Genomic DNA, 18,196 nt, shown 5'->3' with positions numbered 1-18,196 from the left:
AAAATGTCAATATCATTTTTTCTATTGTGCCTCAAGTAAACGTATTTAATGAGACAGAATTCATACTTCAACATTGAAAAAATAAGGTCGAATGCTGTATTTCTGTTTTGAATTTTGCTTACTCCATTTAAAAATAACCTTAGGGCAGACGTAAAACCTACCTAAATTTCTTCCACAATATATAATCTAAGAGTGAAAGCAAAATAGAGAACTTTCACCGCGTGTAACTCAATATTTTTAAAGATGTGTAACCCTACCCCTTCTGTTTAAGTAGTAAATTCACTTAGAACACCAAAAAAATTTTGTACAAGAAATTAATAATAAGTCTTGAAAGAAGTAAAAACTTACTAGAAAAAAAAGGAAAATAAGGGAAAAAAAATTTGGTCCCAGTAGGGCTTGAACCTACGCACCCCTAAGAATTCAAAAAGGAGGTTCTTTATTAGTGATCTACCGTAATACCTTAAGGGAGACTTTTCAGAAATTATTTTTGTGTCACAAAATGAATGCAAACAAGGGGATTATGCCTTTAGAGCATCAGTAAGTTGATTTGTAATATCACTAAGCATGTTTAAAGCATAAAAAGTGCAGTTTTGCAACTTTCTGTCAAAAAGATGAAAAAAATATTCTCCAAGGCCATAAAAACATTTAGGGTCGGGCCAAAAATTTAGGGTAGGTTGGGATACCGGAAACAAACAATTTTTTTTTTATGCCTTAATGACCCCTACTGATTTTGGGGTCACTTGATCAAAGGTCAAGGTCACAGGCGCCTGAACATGGTAAACCGTTTCCAATTCATAACTTGAGAACACACTAGGCCCAGAATATTGAAACTTTGTTGAATGATTGGACATGTCAAGTAGATGATCCCTATTGCAGCCAACCATCAGTGTCTGTTTGACTTTCGCTGCTGTCCCCTATTGACTTTTTGCCTATACGACTATGCATTGGGGGAGACATGCGCTTTTCTACAAAAGCATCTTCTAGTTTTGTATAAAATTACAGTATGCACTTAACTTCTATTATTGACAACTTTTTTGAGTTCAACGATGCATGAGAACCATAACAATCAAACGATAATATAAACATGCTTTCGTTTAAATTATCGTGCGGGAGTAGTATGTGCTAAACTTGAAAAACAACTAAGACTAAATTGAGTTAGAAGGCGGTTTGCTACTTTATATTCATCCGTATTATAACAGCATAAACACAGTACTAATTACATCAAAACCAAGTATAAATTTTATAGAAAGCGTACTGTAGTAGTAATCAATGTCGTTTCCATAATACAATGTTCTGCACAGAATACCATAAAAGCCTAAATGTTCATAACATTATGCACCTTTTCAATCATATTATGCGTTCACACTGTTCAATGTCTCACCATCTCACCATGCACTTGAGTACATTTTACATATCTTATTACACACCATATTATGTTCAACAAACACAGACATTTATTTATCATAATATATCATTTAAAATTATACAAGAGGTTAACATAACAGTTTTTTAAGTATGTACCAATGATCTCACTTTTACCTGTCTTCAAAATTAACTGAACAAAAGACTTGTTTCTCTGTCAAGTAGCAAACCTCGAATGACTAAATGCCGCGAAATTCTGCACGAGGAAAATGAAATTTAAATGAAGCAAAAGAATTTAAATACCAAAATAATTTTAATTATTTCCTCCCGCACTTCGTTTGTCCGAAAATAAAACAATTATGTGCTAAACTTGAAAAACAACAAAGACTAAAGACGGTTTGCTACTTTCGAATAAAACAAAGCTGAATAAGTAGTATTAAAGTATTTAAGTATTCCATCTGCCGTGTTTATTTAATAATCTTGCATCTAATGAACTACCACTATTAGCTGCTGCTGATGCATCACCACTACCTACCGGTAAACTATGTAATCCAAATTTGGAACTATTTTCTCCAATAGCGCAATAACTTCTGCTAATATTTCTTGTGTGCGTGTATACAACAAGGGTGAACTAGGATCACAAAGAACATAAATACCCTTTCGCTTAAGAAAACGCACTCGTAAACAGATACTCAATTGAGGAAAAAGTGAGATCGGTCGCTTTAATAAACTTTTCTAACCATAATACCGGACACAGTTGCGTTCCTGTTTTAGCAACTTTGAACCATGTTTAAACTGATCAGTCTTATACTTTTCCTGATTAAGGTGGTATCACGTTTTGAATTTCCGGTGAATAACAAACAAGAGCTGTCACAGGAGACAGCGCGCTCAACTATTTCGATGCTGAATAGTGAAACTGGGCACATTTGAGGAAACTAGAGCTGTCACTGGAGTGTTTAATGACTCCAATTGTGGATGAAGATATTGCACAATAGCCTGTGTCTATGTCAAAAATATCAACTTAAAGTAATAAGAGAAGTAAAGATAAAATGTATCAAAACACTATATACGAGGGGCATTCAATAAATACCCGGAAAAGTGCTCTCAATTCTTTATGTATCATCAAAAATAAATGAAAATGCTACAAAATGTAGACTAGGGAATACCGAGTTGATATGTTAAAATTAGATTGTCTTTGGATAAATAATAAGTAAATGCGAGTCCCCATGGCAACGTCATGTGACCTCATCCGGCCCAATTTTGTCTCTTTTTCTATTTTACATGCGCTAAAACATTACTTGCCACTTACCTATTTTTCAAGCTACCTTTTCTTAAATTGGGTGAATATTGGTATGGAAAGTAAGCGTTACGCCAATAACGTCAAATTATAAATGTGACATCATTAAAATATTTGGCAGGCATATTGAGTTGGTCGTCGCTTGAAAATCAGTGTTGAACGGAGATGTGAGATAACATTTTGTGTTCTAAATCGAAAATAAAGGAAAGAGAAAATGTTTAAGGGACAATGCCCTGAAGAAAACAAAATTTTATTAGTGGGACGTGACGTTTAAAAATGGTCAGGAGAATATTGCTGACGACTTTTGTTACAGACATGAAAAATAACGCTCAGTCACATTTAATATCTTAAAGAGCTCCTTGATAGGGCATCAGTTCAGTGTCCAATTTCTTCAATACGACAGGAACATTATACGAACAGTATTTATTTATTCTTAGGAAGGTGTAAAAATGCATTTAATGGTGATAAACATTGAATCAATGGTAATCACGAGTTGTATTGATTAACTGAGTGTGATATGACAGCATCATAATGACTTTGGGCCGCTTTTGAGGTGATGACGTTGCCTAGGAGACAACAAATAAATATTGTGCATGTTCTGAAATCTGTAATTTAGGTATTTGCATTCAGTATGTTCATATCTTTCATATTTTCAAATTTTAACAAAATGAGACCAGAAATAGAGAAATGAGAGCACTTTTCCGGGTATTTATTGAACACCCCTCGTAAGTATATCCTAAGCAAAAAGGGGCATAATTCATTAAATACTGGTGCCACAGTTATGCAGCTTGTGTCATATAGTGTGGGTGATGATGTTGAACAACTATTTTAAGTTTGAATCAAATCCATTCAGTAATAACAGAGACAGAGTGAAAGTGCATCAAAACTTTAACCTAAAGTTCTAAGTAAAAAGGGGAAATAATTAATGAAAAATTGGTGCCAGAGTTATGCACCTTGCAATATATGGTGTGGGTGATGATGTTGAACAACTATTTAAAGTTTGAATCAAATCCATTCAGTAATAACAGAGACAGAGTGAAAGTGCATCAAAACTTTAACCTAAAATTCTAAGTAAAAAGGGGAAATAATTCATGAAAAATTGATCCCAGAGTTATGCACCTTGTGTCATATGATAAGGGTAATGATGTTGAACAATTGTTCACGTTTGAATCAGATCCATTCAATAATAACAGAGATAGAGTGAAACTGCATAAAACTTTAACCTGAAATTCTAAGTAAATAGGGGAATAATTCATGGAAAATTGTGCCAGAGTTATGCATCTTGTGTCATATGATGTGGGTGATGATGCTGAACAACTATTTTAAGTTTGAATCAAATCCATTCAGTAATAACAGAGGTAGAGTGAAAGTGCACCAAAACTTTAACCTGAAATTCTAAGCAAAAAGGGGGAAATATTCATGAAAAAATGGTGCCAGAGTTATGCACCTTGTGTCATAATTATGATGTGGGTGATGATGTTGAACAACTATTTTAAGTTTGAATCAAATCCATTCAGTAATAACAGAGATAGAGTGAAAGTGCATCAAAACTTTAACCTGAAAATCTAAGTGAAAAGGGGGAATAATTCATGAAATATTGGTGCCAGAGTTATGGCCCTTATGTCAGATGATGTGGATGATGATGAGAAATAAGTATTTCAAGTTTGAATCAAATCCATCAAGTAATTACAGAGATAAGTTGAAAAAAGAGAAAGTGCACCAAAACTAACCAAGGTTGGGACGCGGAAAGACGCCGACGCCGATGCTGGGGCGAGTAGGATAGCTCTCCTTATACTTTGTATAGTCGAGCTAAAAACCAAAGAATATTCAGTTCTTTCCAATAACCGTTATGTTATGATTCAACCAAATAGTTTCCTTTGTCTACCAGAAAGGAGCAATTCTTATATCTTAATATTGAGGTTTGGTACCTTTATTACAGACAATAAACTAAATAATTCCAGGGTTTTTTCTTTCTGTTTTGGGAACATAGCCTATACCCCCAATGTTGGGAATTTTGACGCGTAAATGTTCCAAATTGGGAAATATTTAGTCCCATAGGATATAGTAAGGATGTGTTTAAGTACTTTCTGATACACTTGTTTCACATTGTACAACCTCTTTAAGCATACTGCCATTACAAAATTGTCCATAACTTGGTCAATGTTTGTGCAAATTTGATGAAATTTTTTTCAGAATGAAGATTGGGAATTTTTGCACTCATTTTGAGAAAAATACATACTTTTTGGCATTGGGAATATAGCCCAATAACGGCTATAAAAACGGCCGAAAAAAAACCCTGAATTCATACGTGACTTCAGTGAGCTCAACAAAGCAATTTCAAGCACAAATATTAATGTGGAATGTAAAGTAAGTTACACACTACAATATCCCACCAAGATACTTACAAACACAATGCATTTGCAGAATAGAGAGATAAAAATAATTTTGACAGCTCGTAAAAACTAATGACAAATTTTGACAGGTATATGATGACTCTTGAGCTAATTAATTTTTTTCTGTTATTTCTAACTTCCAGTTTGATTTTCATAAAAATGGGTCTTCTGTATTGTAGCTTACAACTAAAAAAATTAAAACAACATCAGAATATATTGTTACCTTACTGTCGTTTTGTCTATCCAAGTCATGTACGAATTCCTATTGTTTCAGTCATTTGTCACTAATTAGAGCAACTCGCAGTGTTGCAATCATACAAAACACATCCCTTATTTTCACATAGATATTGAGGATTTATCTAATGAGCACATGTATTGGAAACACAATTTTAATACCGATTGTGTATTGCAATAATGCTAAACTATCTCAGCGGTGACGTGTCCTTAAAATAGAAACATAAACATCATGAAAAGCAATATCTGACATTTGAATGGAAGAAAGTTCATTATATCTAAGAAATCCTGAAAATCCAAGAATACAAATTAGACAAAGTCTCATATTTTTCAAATTTATTTGAACATCGTTATTTTGGTAAAATTCACAATTTGTCGCAAAATGTCAGTGTTCATAGGCTGCTTGTTGATGGTTTCGCAAGTTTTTTACGGCAGCCTTCATAAGTAAGCTTCGCAAGTTTTTTACCACACAGATTTTCAAATAGATGGAATTCATGTTTTCATTTGATTCCATTAAACACTTGTAGAATTTTTTACTTCTTTAGATAATAAACCGCTAAAAAAAAACGCACAGTGTTGATTCGCTTGCTGGTAAGTAATCAAGAGAATGTGACTTACATCATCTTGCAAACTTATTGAAAGCTATATACCGATAAAAGAAATTATTCTTTGTTTCATATAAAATTCAGCTACTTCATAACAATTTTTATACAGTTTCTAGATTTTCACTCCGTCGTAGACCTATTTTCCACAAGATATCCATACATTTGCTTCAAGAAAATGAAAAGAAAAAGGGGTGTTGAATAGTATGCAGTGAAATGGAAGTCATCTAAGTCAGGTACTCTCATATTGCCTCATTTCAGAAAGCGGTCCGCAGAATAAACACCCTACTTTCGTTTTCAAGTAAACAACTCGAAAATATGTGAATATTAACAAGAAAAGTGTCTTAATTTATGTAAAATTCATTCCAGGAGTGAAATAATGCCCATTTGGGCCCCGGTTTACGCGCAACTGCGCAAAAAAATTAGGATCTATTTCAAGTCAAGTCAAGTAATATTTATTTACAAAGTCGGAGAGTATCAACAGATAACATAAGCTCTAATGAGCTTTTTACACCAACTTATTAGGGACTTCTTTTGACTACACCACGGAAAGCACATTTTTGACCGAATTACTGCTATATAACCTGAAGTAACTGTCATACTTTGTATTTGTGTTCTTGGACTTTGAGGAACAAACTATCTCCGGTATTTTGGTAGCAGCAGTACTCAAGTCTGGATCTAATGTAAAATCCCGCATTTCGTTCCACACTCCATTACATGGAAACTGCACTGATAAAGAATCAGTATGAATATAAATCAATACAAAAGAAAACCAAATATAAAACATAATAAAATATATCATATAATCATATATATATGGCATACTAATTCCGAATTGTCTTAAAGCTAATTGGAATATGTCTGACCCAGGGTCGAATTTAATTGGAATATGTCCGACCCATGGTCATACTATCACAGTGGTTGGGTGTTATCTCTTTGTTGATAGATTTCTGATTTTGGTTCGTTTTTGTTGTTGTTGTGGTTATCGTTTTTGTAACTATTGTTACGTAGTAAGTTTGGAGTCTGGTTTCTGAAAGTTATTGAAGAAAGATGTCCAGTTGTTAAAATATTTTATTTTCGAATGAAGAAGCAGTAGGATAAGGGCCCTAGAATCTTGTCCCCTTATATACTGCTTGGTTGCCATAAACTGTGTCCATGGCAGCACAACAACTGGAACATCTTGCAGGTAATATTACAGCGAAAACTGTAAGTGTTTCTTTGATCATAAAGAAAATATGATTTAAGCAATCTTCAACAATTAACTGAAAGGGTTACTAACTAGGGACTTTTATACATTAATACTGTTAAGTGGCCCTTAATAGGATTTTATATATCACTAAGAATGCTTAACAAATATACCAACAAGTAGAGTCGATAATCTATTTTCCAAATCACACAGTGATAGGTGCTATCAGATTATTATTTTTTTTGTTCAGTAAGAATTAGCATTTACTGATGTATTTACACATGTATATACAGGTTAAACAGGTAAATAATCATAATAGTTGAAAAATTACAAATTAACAAATACAATTTTTAAAGAAATATTCAATGACAAAACCTTGTTACAGTACTAATTCAAATTGTCTTAAAGCTAAATGGATTTATCTTAATTCAGGGTCGTACAAATTCGATTTAGTATGATACTATATAGAATTTGTCTGATCCAGGGTCGTACTAAAAATAATAAGCTTAAAGCTAATTCACAACCAGGATCATACGTCAATTTTTTTTTTTGATTGGTCAATTTCCCTTAGAGTTATTGCCCTTGTTTTAATGGAAAAAACACGTCTGCAGCCATTTCTCAGTAACTAACTGGTAGAATTTAATGAAACTTGAAATAAATATGAATCAACATACTTTGATGATGCCTGTCATTTTTTTTTTTTAATTCGTCAATTTTCCTTAGAGTTATTGCCCTTTGTTTAAAAATCTATAGATTTGTACATAACAAACCAACCATTTGGTAGAATTTTGTCAAACTTCTTTCATTCTTTTCCATGAACATTCATTATAAACATGTAAAGTTGTGTACCCACACCTGGTCACCACCTTGCCTTGGTCACACCCCCTCCCAACCCCACCCCCCATCCCTTTTTTTTTCAAACCTTCCATGACTATTTATAAACATGCAAAGTTGTACTGTTCCCCCACCTCACTCCTCCACCCCGCTGAGTCATGCCCACAACCCCGATCATGCATCCCCCCACCCCCCCCACCACACCACGTTTTTTTTTTTCATTTTTAATTTTCCATCAATATCTATAATCAACATGTGATGTTTCATACCCTCACCCGGTCATCCCCGCTGCCCCCCGCCACCCCTCCCTCTCCTCCCAACTTGGACCCAAATAAAGTATTCATTTTCTGTTAAATTGATTTTGACTATTGAAATTATTTGCTTCTTAGTTACATCCTCAACTTTTTGCCGGATATATCTTTTTGCCTTTCCTCACCACAAACCCTTTCAGCGGGGGATACCAATTCATCAAATTTGCTTGTTTACATCAATTTTGTAACCGTTAATGCATTATTTCTAAAAGAGAAAAAGTTACTCCTGGTATCAAGGGGCAGTTAGACTCAAATAAATAGCTAAGATACTGCCTGTTTATATGTCTTTTCAAGACAGATTGTAGATTTTTGAGTAAAAAAGAACTGCTGAAGCATTTGGTGAAGTTTATGTATCTTTTTACCTATTTCTTAAAAAGAATCAGAACAAAAATGAAAGGTATAGAAAAATTTCATTTGTAATGTCATATTGATTATCGAGTGATATAACTTTTGATCTTTATTTTACATTTTGCTTTAACACAATCGTGAGAACAAAACCTGTTTTGTTGAAAATAAAAAAAACAAAACACGAAATTTGTTTAGTGATTTGGTAGATAATTGACCCTTTGGGACATAGGTGATTAAACACTTATACCGTGTCTGTTAGGTGTGATTCCTAATGGGCAGGTTGCTGTAGTTCCAAATGGCCATTTATCAAATAAGATTGCTAAACATTTATACAAGACAAAGTTTAATGGATTCCTAACAATTTCATACTTGGATGGTATTAAAATTTTTGGTTTTCCAATACCACGATGAAGTCGGAATTTTAATTTTTTATGCGTTTCTTGTTGCAACATCCATTCAATTTAACTTCTACATTAGTTTATACTCACGTAAATATAAACTTTGTATATTTTAAAACTATCTATTTTTAGCCCACCATCATCAGATGGTGGGCTATTCAAATCACTCTGCGTCCATGGTCCGTCCGTCCGTTAACAATTTCTCGTTATCGCATCTCCTCAGAAACTACTGGGGGGATTTTGCCCTAGTTGTGTCCCCCTGAATATCAGACTGGTTCAACAATTTTTTAGTGAGTTATTGCCCTTTGTTTATTTCTATAATTTGTATAGATTTATATAGGGAAAAACTTTGAAAATCTTCTTGTCCAAAACCACAGGGCCTAGGGCTTTGATATTTGGTATCATCTAGTGGTCCTCTCCCAAGATGATTCAAATTATTTCCCTGGGGTCTAATATCGCCCCGCCTGGGGGTCACATGATTTACATAGACTTATATAGGGAAAAACCTTGAAAATCTTCTTGTCCAAACCATAAAGCCTAGGGCTTTGATATTTGTAATGTAGCATCATCTAGTGGTTCTCTACCAAGTTTGTTCAAATTATCCCCCTAGGGTCAAATATGGCCCCGCCCTGGGGGTCACATGGTTCATATAGACTTATATAGGGAAAAGCTTTTAAAAACTTCTTGTCAATAACCTACAACATTCAAATTTGGACCACATGTATGGTTTTGAGTGGCAAGATGAACCTTGACATGAGTTGACCTTGATTTTGACCTAGTGACCTACTTTCACATTTCTGTAGCTACAGCCTTCAAATTTGGACCACATGCATAGTTTTGTGCACTGAAAAAAACTTTGACCTTGACATTGACCAAGTGACCTACTTTAACATTTTTGAAGGTACAGGCTTCAAATTTGGACCACATGCATAGTTTTGTGTTCTGAAATGAAATTTGTCCTTGGTTTTGACCTAGTGACCTACTTTCACATTTCTCAAGCTACAGCTGTCAAATTTGGACCACATGCATAGTTTTGTGTACCAAAACAAACTTTGATCTTGACCTAGTGACCTACTTTCACATTTTTGAAGGTACAGGCTTCAAATTTGGACCATATGCATAGTTCTGTGTTCCAAAATGAAATTTGATCTTGATTTTGACTTAGTGACCTACTTTCACATTTCTCAAGCTACAGCCTTCAAATTTGGACCACTTGCATAGTTTTGTGTACAGAAATGAACTTTGACCTTAAGATTGACCTAGTGACCTACTTTCACATTTCTGTAGCTACAGGCTTCAAATTTGGACCACATGCATAGGATTGTGTACCGAAACAAACTTTGACCTTGATATTGACCTAGTGACCTACTTTAACATTTTTGAAGGTACAGGCTTCAAATTTGGACCACATGCATAGATTTGTTTTCTGAAATGAAATTTGATTTTGATTCTGACCTAGTGACCTACTTTCACATTTCTCAAGCTACAGCCTTCAAATTTGGACCAATTGCGTAGTTTTTTGTACCGAAATAAACTTTGACCTTAAGATTGACCTAGTGACCTACTTTCAAATTTCTCAAACTACAGCCTTCAAACTTGATACACATGCATAGTTTTATGTACAAAGAACTTTGTCCTTGAAATTGATCTAGTGGCTACATGTTTGCTATTTCTGTGTTGCGTTTGCTTCAGGAAATGATTGAAATGCACGTGTGATATGCACGTGTCTGTATACAGTGTAGTGGTTGAAATGCACTTTTCTGTATGCAGTAGTGATCGAAACGCGCATGGCCATATGCAGTAGTGGTTAAAATGCACGTGTCCATATGCAGCAGTGGTTAAAATGGACGTGTCCATTGGCATAGTGGTTGAAATGCACGTGCTGTATGCAGTAGTGGTTGAAATGCACATGTTCGTATGCAGTTTTTTCTGAAACCGTTGATACTGTGTTGCGATTTGCTATTCTAGTGCTTTGGAGTAACGTACAGTGGCTAACAAAATATAGTGCTGACTGTTTACATTACGATGTCGTTAATATAGTAAAGCACCAGTATTAGGCAGGTACTTCTATTCAAAGCAGGCAGGTTCGAACTTTCAGACTTGTAGAATTTTTAAATCGGTTCAACTGTAGCAACAGTTGGTACCTCAGTGAACCATATAGCGGCCATATAATACGGAAAATCTTTCATTATATCTGCCATACCTATCATACAAAACATTTTTTTTACTATTTTAAAACAATTGAGTTTTTAAAATAAGAATGTTTGTTTGTTTTGGGTTTAACGCCGTTTTTCAACAGTATTTCAGTCATGTAACGGCGGGCAGTTAACCTAACCAGTATTCCTGGATTCTGTACCAGTACAAACCTGTTCTCCGCAAGTAACTGCCAACTTCCCCACATGAATCAGAGGTGGAGGACTAATGATTTCAGACACAATGTCGTTTATCAAATAGTCACGGAGAACATACGCCCCGCCCGAGGATCGAACTTGCGACCCCGAGATCCGTAGACCAACGCTCTTATCTACTGAGCTAAGATCTGACATTTAAGAATAGTCGTAGAAATGTAGCGGTATGTGTTACCATGGGAACAGCTGATGAAACTGGTCAAATTGGCAAATGCTGATTTTAAAAAACTGATTTTAAACTTAAAACGACTGAATATTTTTCAGTAAAACTTGATACAAGATATAAGTACATCAGTTCCCATCGAATTAATTTATGATAGTGAAGATTACTGTCTAAATGACTGAAATCAGGGGTGAACATGCAGAATCACATTGTTGACACGTCCGTACTTATTATTTTGTTTTCTTCTTAAATTAGACATTAATTTTATAGCGTCATTTGGTGTAACGCCAAAATCTCAGTTGAAACAGATAAGAAATGTCATATGTTAGAATTGTTTCCCAGTCCATTTGTTTTTTCTTTCACATTTGATGACAGCACATTTAAATATAAATCGACCACTTTAAAATCGAAAATATTTATTTCAGGGGACGCACGCTTCAGTTGAAGTCATAAGCCATTTGGATTAGTCGTATTCTTGTCGAGGGATGGTGTAAAAAGATCACTTCCAGACTATGATCATTTTACTTGTAATAGTGATCGCTTAATAATCGAATGTTATTCGCTTGCCATAATCATAGTAGACTAGCCACAAGACTGATAATAAATATATTTCTGCTTTTTTCACCATTTTTTTGTCGAACTCAATTTCATAGAGACAAAAGCCAGTCTATTTTAGAGATTTTCACAGAGGAATGATGTTAAAATTATCATATTGACCAAAGGGTATATACGGGCTCAGTTCATTACATTCAATGGTAAAAATGTAAAAAAGATATGTCATAGTCTAGGAGCTAGTCCATAATCATAGTACAGTATCCACAAAAAAGTAACCAAGGTGTTTTACTGGAACGTTTTGCCAGAAATGCACACAATTCATGTCAAATAAATTCTCTTTAAAGTTGAGAATAACGAATATCCAACAGTTACAGCCAATTCCCGGCTGTACATATTCCATAGTAACTGTGGAAAAATTGCGGACAAATGCAAAATTTCCATGAAAAGTAGGTACTTTTCATGGAATAGTCCGGAAAAGTCACCTGTTATATAACATGTCCAGAGTGATTGCAAATGTTTTCCACTGACATCTCTGGAAATTATTCTGGACATCTATCAAAAAGTTCATGGAATACTCACCGACACTGCGGAAATGTAGCACTTTGAAAAAATTCTTGTCATTTAACTCTGGAAAATATCTCTGTCATTTTCTAAGGGATTTTAAACACATAAGAAAACAACCTGTCCCTAGATTTGCCACTATAATGCCACCCTTTCCAATGGTGGAGTATTTAGACAATTTTCCACCAAAATGTCACCTAAAATGCCATCAAAATAGTGAAAAAATGAACAGGACAGTGGCAAACCTGTTTTCCACTAAATTCTACCTTTTTCCACCTGTGTACACCTTTAGGTGGCAATAAGTGGAGTATTTAGACAGTTTTACACCATTATGCCACCATTATGGTGGAAAATTTGTTTGCCACTTAATTCCACCAATAGCCACCTTCATGGTGGCAGTAAGTGGAGTATTTAGACAAATTACCACTAAAATGCCACCATTATGGTGTAAAATCCATTTTCCACTAAACGCCACTTATTTCCACCAATCGCCACATAACAGGTGGCAGTAAGTGGTCAAAATTTTACCGAAACGCCACTATTTTGGCAGTCCTATTTTCCACTAGATGCCACCAAATAGCTGGCAATAGGTGGAAAATACGTGGCAACTAGTGGAAATCGGCTTCACCTGCTGAATCTGAAAAAAATCAGTAGTAAGCAAAAATCAAATTTTATTAATATATTTTTTATTTTTATGCAAAAATCAAAGACCCTTTACAAGAAATCACAAAAGATCTGAACACGAGGATCAGGATGTTTTATTGTCTTATTGTCTTTATATGTCTTATTTTTTCATATTCCAGGATGGCTTAAGTAGATGGCAAATGACTCTCCAAATTTCACTCCTTTGGATGTAAGGCCATTTTTCCAGCACACAATCTGTAAAAGCAAACCATACATCTATTAATAGATATATTTTTCTGACATTCTGAATAATTTTGCAGAAAATTGTAAATTTCCTCTAGGAAATATGAAATCAAAAGACTAAACTAACTCACTGACATAACAACAAACTCTACAAACTTAATCTGTGTCAAATTATATTCAACATCTTTACTAAAACTGTGAGAAGTTTCATCAAAATCTACATTGTAGAAAAAATTCTATTCACTCAAAAGGTTACATTGTTTTGTGGGAATATATGCATCTTGAATCAATAAAAGTGCAATAACACTGTAAGAACTTGAGAATTGATGAAAGATGTGGAAGCACCATTGCTCTAAGGTGATTTACACCTTGTGTCAAATTTCATGAACATCTATCAATGGATTACTTGTTATGTAGGAATTTATGGACTGAAAAACAATTAAAGGGCAATAACTGTGGTTACTGAAGTGATCCTAATGGAAATTGCACATGCAATGCTGTCCTGTAGTGATCTACATTTTTTCTTACCAAATCAAGGTGAAATACTTCTTTTACTTGGTAAATAACTGAGCAGTGTTAATGAGCTTATAATAATTACATGAAGTTTAGTGATTCTATAGACAAAGCTATAAAATTATTTTTCCAATTACAAGCATTTTCAATTAATCTGATGGACAGATAAAAAAAGAAAGGACAATGCAAAAAAAAAATATCCCTCTGCCTTTGGCAAAATGTAATAATAGCAATTGGGTTTTTCATCACATTTATAAGTAATATTTATCATATAATATGCCAGGAAATTCTATTAATTGGTGTATTTCTTTAAAAATTAAGGATTATTTAAACATTAGCTTTTATAAAATCTTATAATATTTACCTGATTCAGAATTATCTTGATATGTTTCTTTTTATGCAGTAATAAGCTGTATGCTGCTCAGGTATATACAGTCAGGCAGGCAGATCATGTCACAAAGTTGCACTTTTTTCAGAGAAGGTTCCTGGTATGAACAGTTTAAAGTACATATAGTATCCTAAGTGCTAATCAAAAATGTAAATAATTACAAAATGATACAATTTTACAAGCAGTGTTATAAACATGATTTAGCTATATTCCAGAAAATATATCTGGTATCTATCCATCTGCCAAACTTCCTAAGACATAAAAGGAGATTTGTTGATTTTAATTTAAAGCAGTTTTGTAAATGTTGTTTCAAATTCAAGTATTTGTTAAGAATAAGTAATTAAGACAATGTTAAAGACAGTAAAATTTTTTAAAAAAATAGATAAACAGTATAATATTGTTACCTTTCACAATGTGTTTCCATTTTCTCCCTGACTGACTCATCGAATGCCAGATTTCAAATTTTGGTACTACTACATAGATAAATTGATTCCACACATACACTTTTTTGGTCAGCTAAAGAAGGTGTCAAATACTTGTTGAAAAGCTATTGTAAAAACATCCTTTTTATACACACTTCTTTTTTCAATTAATGAAGAGAAAAGGCAGGAACTATTTCTTTGCTTCTAACCTCATGTTTGCCTGCATATATAAATCATAACTGACCCAAATTCCACCTGGGGTTGTTTCTCTACATTAGTGTGGGAGCTTGTAACTTGATCTATCATTAATCTTATCTTTAACCAACTTTCACTCACACAGAAATAATACACTGCAGACACATTCAAAATTGATCTTTTCAGATTCAGCTAGTACAGCTAATTTCCACTAGTTGCCACCTATTTTCCATCTTTTTCTGTCTTTCAGAATTGTTGATTGAAAAAGTGACTTATTAATATTTACATTGAATATAATACAAAGATATAATAAATAATAAAAATTCTGTCTCACAAAATAACCAAAACTCAAATTTTCTGTATACCACTCTGAATATTATTTTTGTCCAGCTAGAGTCAGCATAGACTTATTCTCATTTTAACGAAAATTCTTTGAAGAAGGAGCCTGGGTATACTGTTTTGCAGATGTCAGTCGGTCTGTCAGTCCTTCGGTATGTAGACCAATTGGTTTCCGGATGATAACTCAAGAATGCTTGAGCCTAAGATCATGAAACTTTATATGGAGGTTGGTCATGACCAGCAGTGACCCCTATTGACTTGGAAGCCAGTAGGTCAAAGGTCAAGATCACCGTGACCTGGAACAGTTACAGTTTCCAGATGATTACTCTAGTACTCTTGGGCCTGGAACCATAAAAGTGAATGGGAAGGTTGATCATAGCTAGCAGATAACTCTATAGATTTTTAGTTCAGTAGGTCAAAGGTCAAGGTCACAGTTAGCTGGAACAGTTAAGCTGTTTCCGGATGTTAATTTGAGAACTCTGACCTAGGATCATGAAACTAAATTGGGAGGTTGATCATGACGGGCAGACGACCCTTATTGATTTTGAGGTCAGTTGGTCAAAGGTCTAGGTCATATTGACCCAGAACACTAGATCTTTTTTTTTGCCCAATAACTAGAGAATGCTTTGGTCTAAGATCACATTTGATACAGAAGTCACTTATGACTGGTAAATGACTCATAATTATTGATTTGAGGGCAATACATCAAACGTCCAGTGCACAGTGACCAAATGATTTCTGTTTCTTGTACAGTTACTGAATGCATCAAGGGGAGGGGGGCGGGGGCATTTTGTGTTCTACGAGCTGTTGTCAATGTGGAGTTTTAGCAAAGTCAGGTTCCGTGTCATTTAGGCCTGACGTTTGAAGATTAGTGTCCATTACACCTTGATTCCAACCTGAGTCCATGTTAAGATTTTTGTACAGGGTATTCCAATGTCTTACAGTTCACTTTTAAATCAAACATCACAGAAATTTCTAAGTTTTTTTCCACCTATTCGCCACCAAGAAAATTTTCTAAGTCCCTATTTTCCACTAAACGCCACTCAATTTCCACCATTAAAAAAAAACTATGTTCTACTTTCCACCAATTTCCACCTTTTTGCCACCATAAAGAAAAACTATGTTCAAATTTACACCAAATGTCACCTAAATGCCACCAAAATAAAGTGGCTTTTGGTGGCAAATTTACCACTTATGTTGCAAAAAGAGTTGAATTACACCAAACGCCAGCTAATGCCACCTATTTCCATCAATTGCCACCCTTTTTTCATGGAAATAAGTGGCAAAGAGTGGCATTAGGTGGCAAATCTAGGGACAGAATTTAGCATCAGACTGGCAATACCATGTGATCAAGCTAAGCCAATTAGATGAACTGATCTTACAGAGGAATTTTCAAAATGTGTAACTGGAAGTCTGATGTTAACAAGTTGTGTAACAATTAGTAAAACTTTATTATGTGAGGTAATTCAGTTCAAAGTTAATACTGAGGATTCTACAAATTGCTCAAGTAAGTTTGTTTACATAATTGACCAATGAAACAATACATACATTTGTAATTATGCTAATTAACACATGCGTGTATATTTGTACATCAGTCATTATATATGCAACCGGGACCCTCCTGGGTCTCTGGTGGGGGGGGGGGGGGGCAGCATGCCCTTATACTTTGTTTACATATAACACTGATTGGGCTCAGGCGTAACCCCTTAAGCACTTGCAGTAGGGACCAAGACCTACAGTAGAGCTATGGCGGTACCGGTAGTTACTTGGGGAATTCACTGAGGTCCTGTGGAAGTCCCTGTATTGTCTCTATGCCCAAAGAGCTTGTCCGGTCACGGGGTCCACTCTACCTCCAGTGAGTAGAGTGTAGATGCAGACATTTGAACTCTTAGTAGTGACAACCATGAAATGTCTCTTGATTCAAATTCCTTTATTTTTGTAATATAGTAAAATGTCCAACTCAGAATTGTAAGTTCTAACAAAGTAGATGTTCCTTTAGCATTATTACAATCACAAATATTCTTTTACTGTTTCTGCCAATTTAACTTATATCATTTAACATTATTTTATTTCCAAGTTTATCTTTTGGTGAAGATAAAAAATAAATTTTCAATGCTTTCTTGTCAAACGTTTTACCAAGACTGAAGTTATGTTCTTTAGCAAAATTCTAGCTTAAGCATAACAACCAAATTGAATGAACTTTTTAATATATAATAACCAATAAAATTTCAGAATTACAAGATAAATACTGACCAATAAAAATGTCACAACATAATCTAATTACTTAGGAAAGCTGGACAGTGAAATTGCCTTATGACCTTCTCCGAGCCCCCCGGTGCGTGCACGTCGTGGAGAGGGCACATATGGCGCTAACTGGGTCATGTATATTGTCTGTATATTGTCAACCTAGTTAGCGCCACATGACTAAAACCGAGGAGTGTGGCCGTAAAGAGGGAACAATAATCAACCGGAATGCATCCTGCCGATGTGTACAACGTCGTTTTGTTGATGGTCTACATGATGAGCCGCGCCATGACTTGAGAACCTGAAGAGTTGCACCCTGCTGGATATCTACGTCGACAGCATGTTTTTATCTTGTTTTTATTCTGTTTTTAACCGAGCTCACCGGGTTGGAATCACCGGTTTGGCTGGTGCACTCTTGCGGCTCTAGACGGATACCCGGCAGTAGACCGATGGCAGTGGACGTGTCGACTCAACAGGGACTTGAGAGGGGCACCAAAGGACATCAGTTTCAGTCGACTTTGCGGGTATTGTCGCATACCTACATTTCTATGCTCCGAATTTGATAATGAGGGTAAT

At 34.8% G+C, this 18,196-nt stretch overlaps 1 protein-coding gene and 1 long non-coding RNA gene across 2 annotated transcripts in view; one reads left to right on the top strand and one right to left on the bottom strand.

Annotated features, from left to right (window-relative positions):
- Window positions 1-12,246, top strand: part of LOC123536251 (ribosome-releasing factor 2, mitochondrial-like) — a 291,825-nt gene extending 279,579 nt beyond the window's left edge. Inside the window, exon 8 of the mRNA XM_053549063.1 lies at window positions 11,962-12,246. Within this exon, the coding sequence (XP_053405038.1) occupies window positions 11,962-11,981 (20 nt within the window). The 3' untranslated portion in view covers window positions 11,982-12,246. The remainder of the gene's footprint in view (window positions 1-11,961) is intronic.
- Window positions 12,247-13,231: 985 nt separating this feature from the next.
- LOC123561507 (uncharacterized) lies at window positions 13,232-15,167 on the bottom strand. Its single transcript, XR_006688435.2, has 3 exons — window positions 14,825-15,167; window positions 14,397-14,517; window positions 13,232-13,531 (listed from the first exon to the last, which is right to left on the bottom strand). It is a non-coding gene; the product is annotated as an uncharacterized LOC123561507 (long non-coding RNA).
- Between the last annotated feature and the right edge of the window lie 3,029 nt (window positions 15,168-18,196).

The sequence above is a fragment of the Mercenaria mercenaria genome, chromosome 1 (genome assembly GCF_021730395.1).
Source record: "Mercenaria mercenaria strain notata chromosome 1, MADL_Memer_1, whole genome shotgun sequence".
Taxonomy (NCBI): domain Eukaryota; kingdom Metazoa; phylum Mollusca; class Bivalvia; order Venerida; family Veneridae; genus Mercenaria; species Mercenaria mercenaria.
Note: the sequence above shows the minus strand (reverse complement) of the source record. Positions and strands in the feature narration are given on the sequence as shown.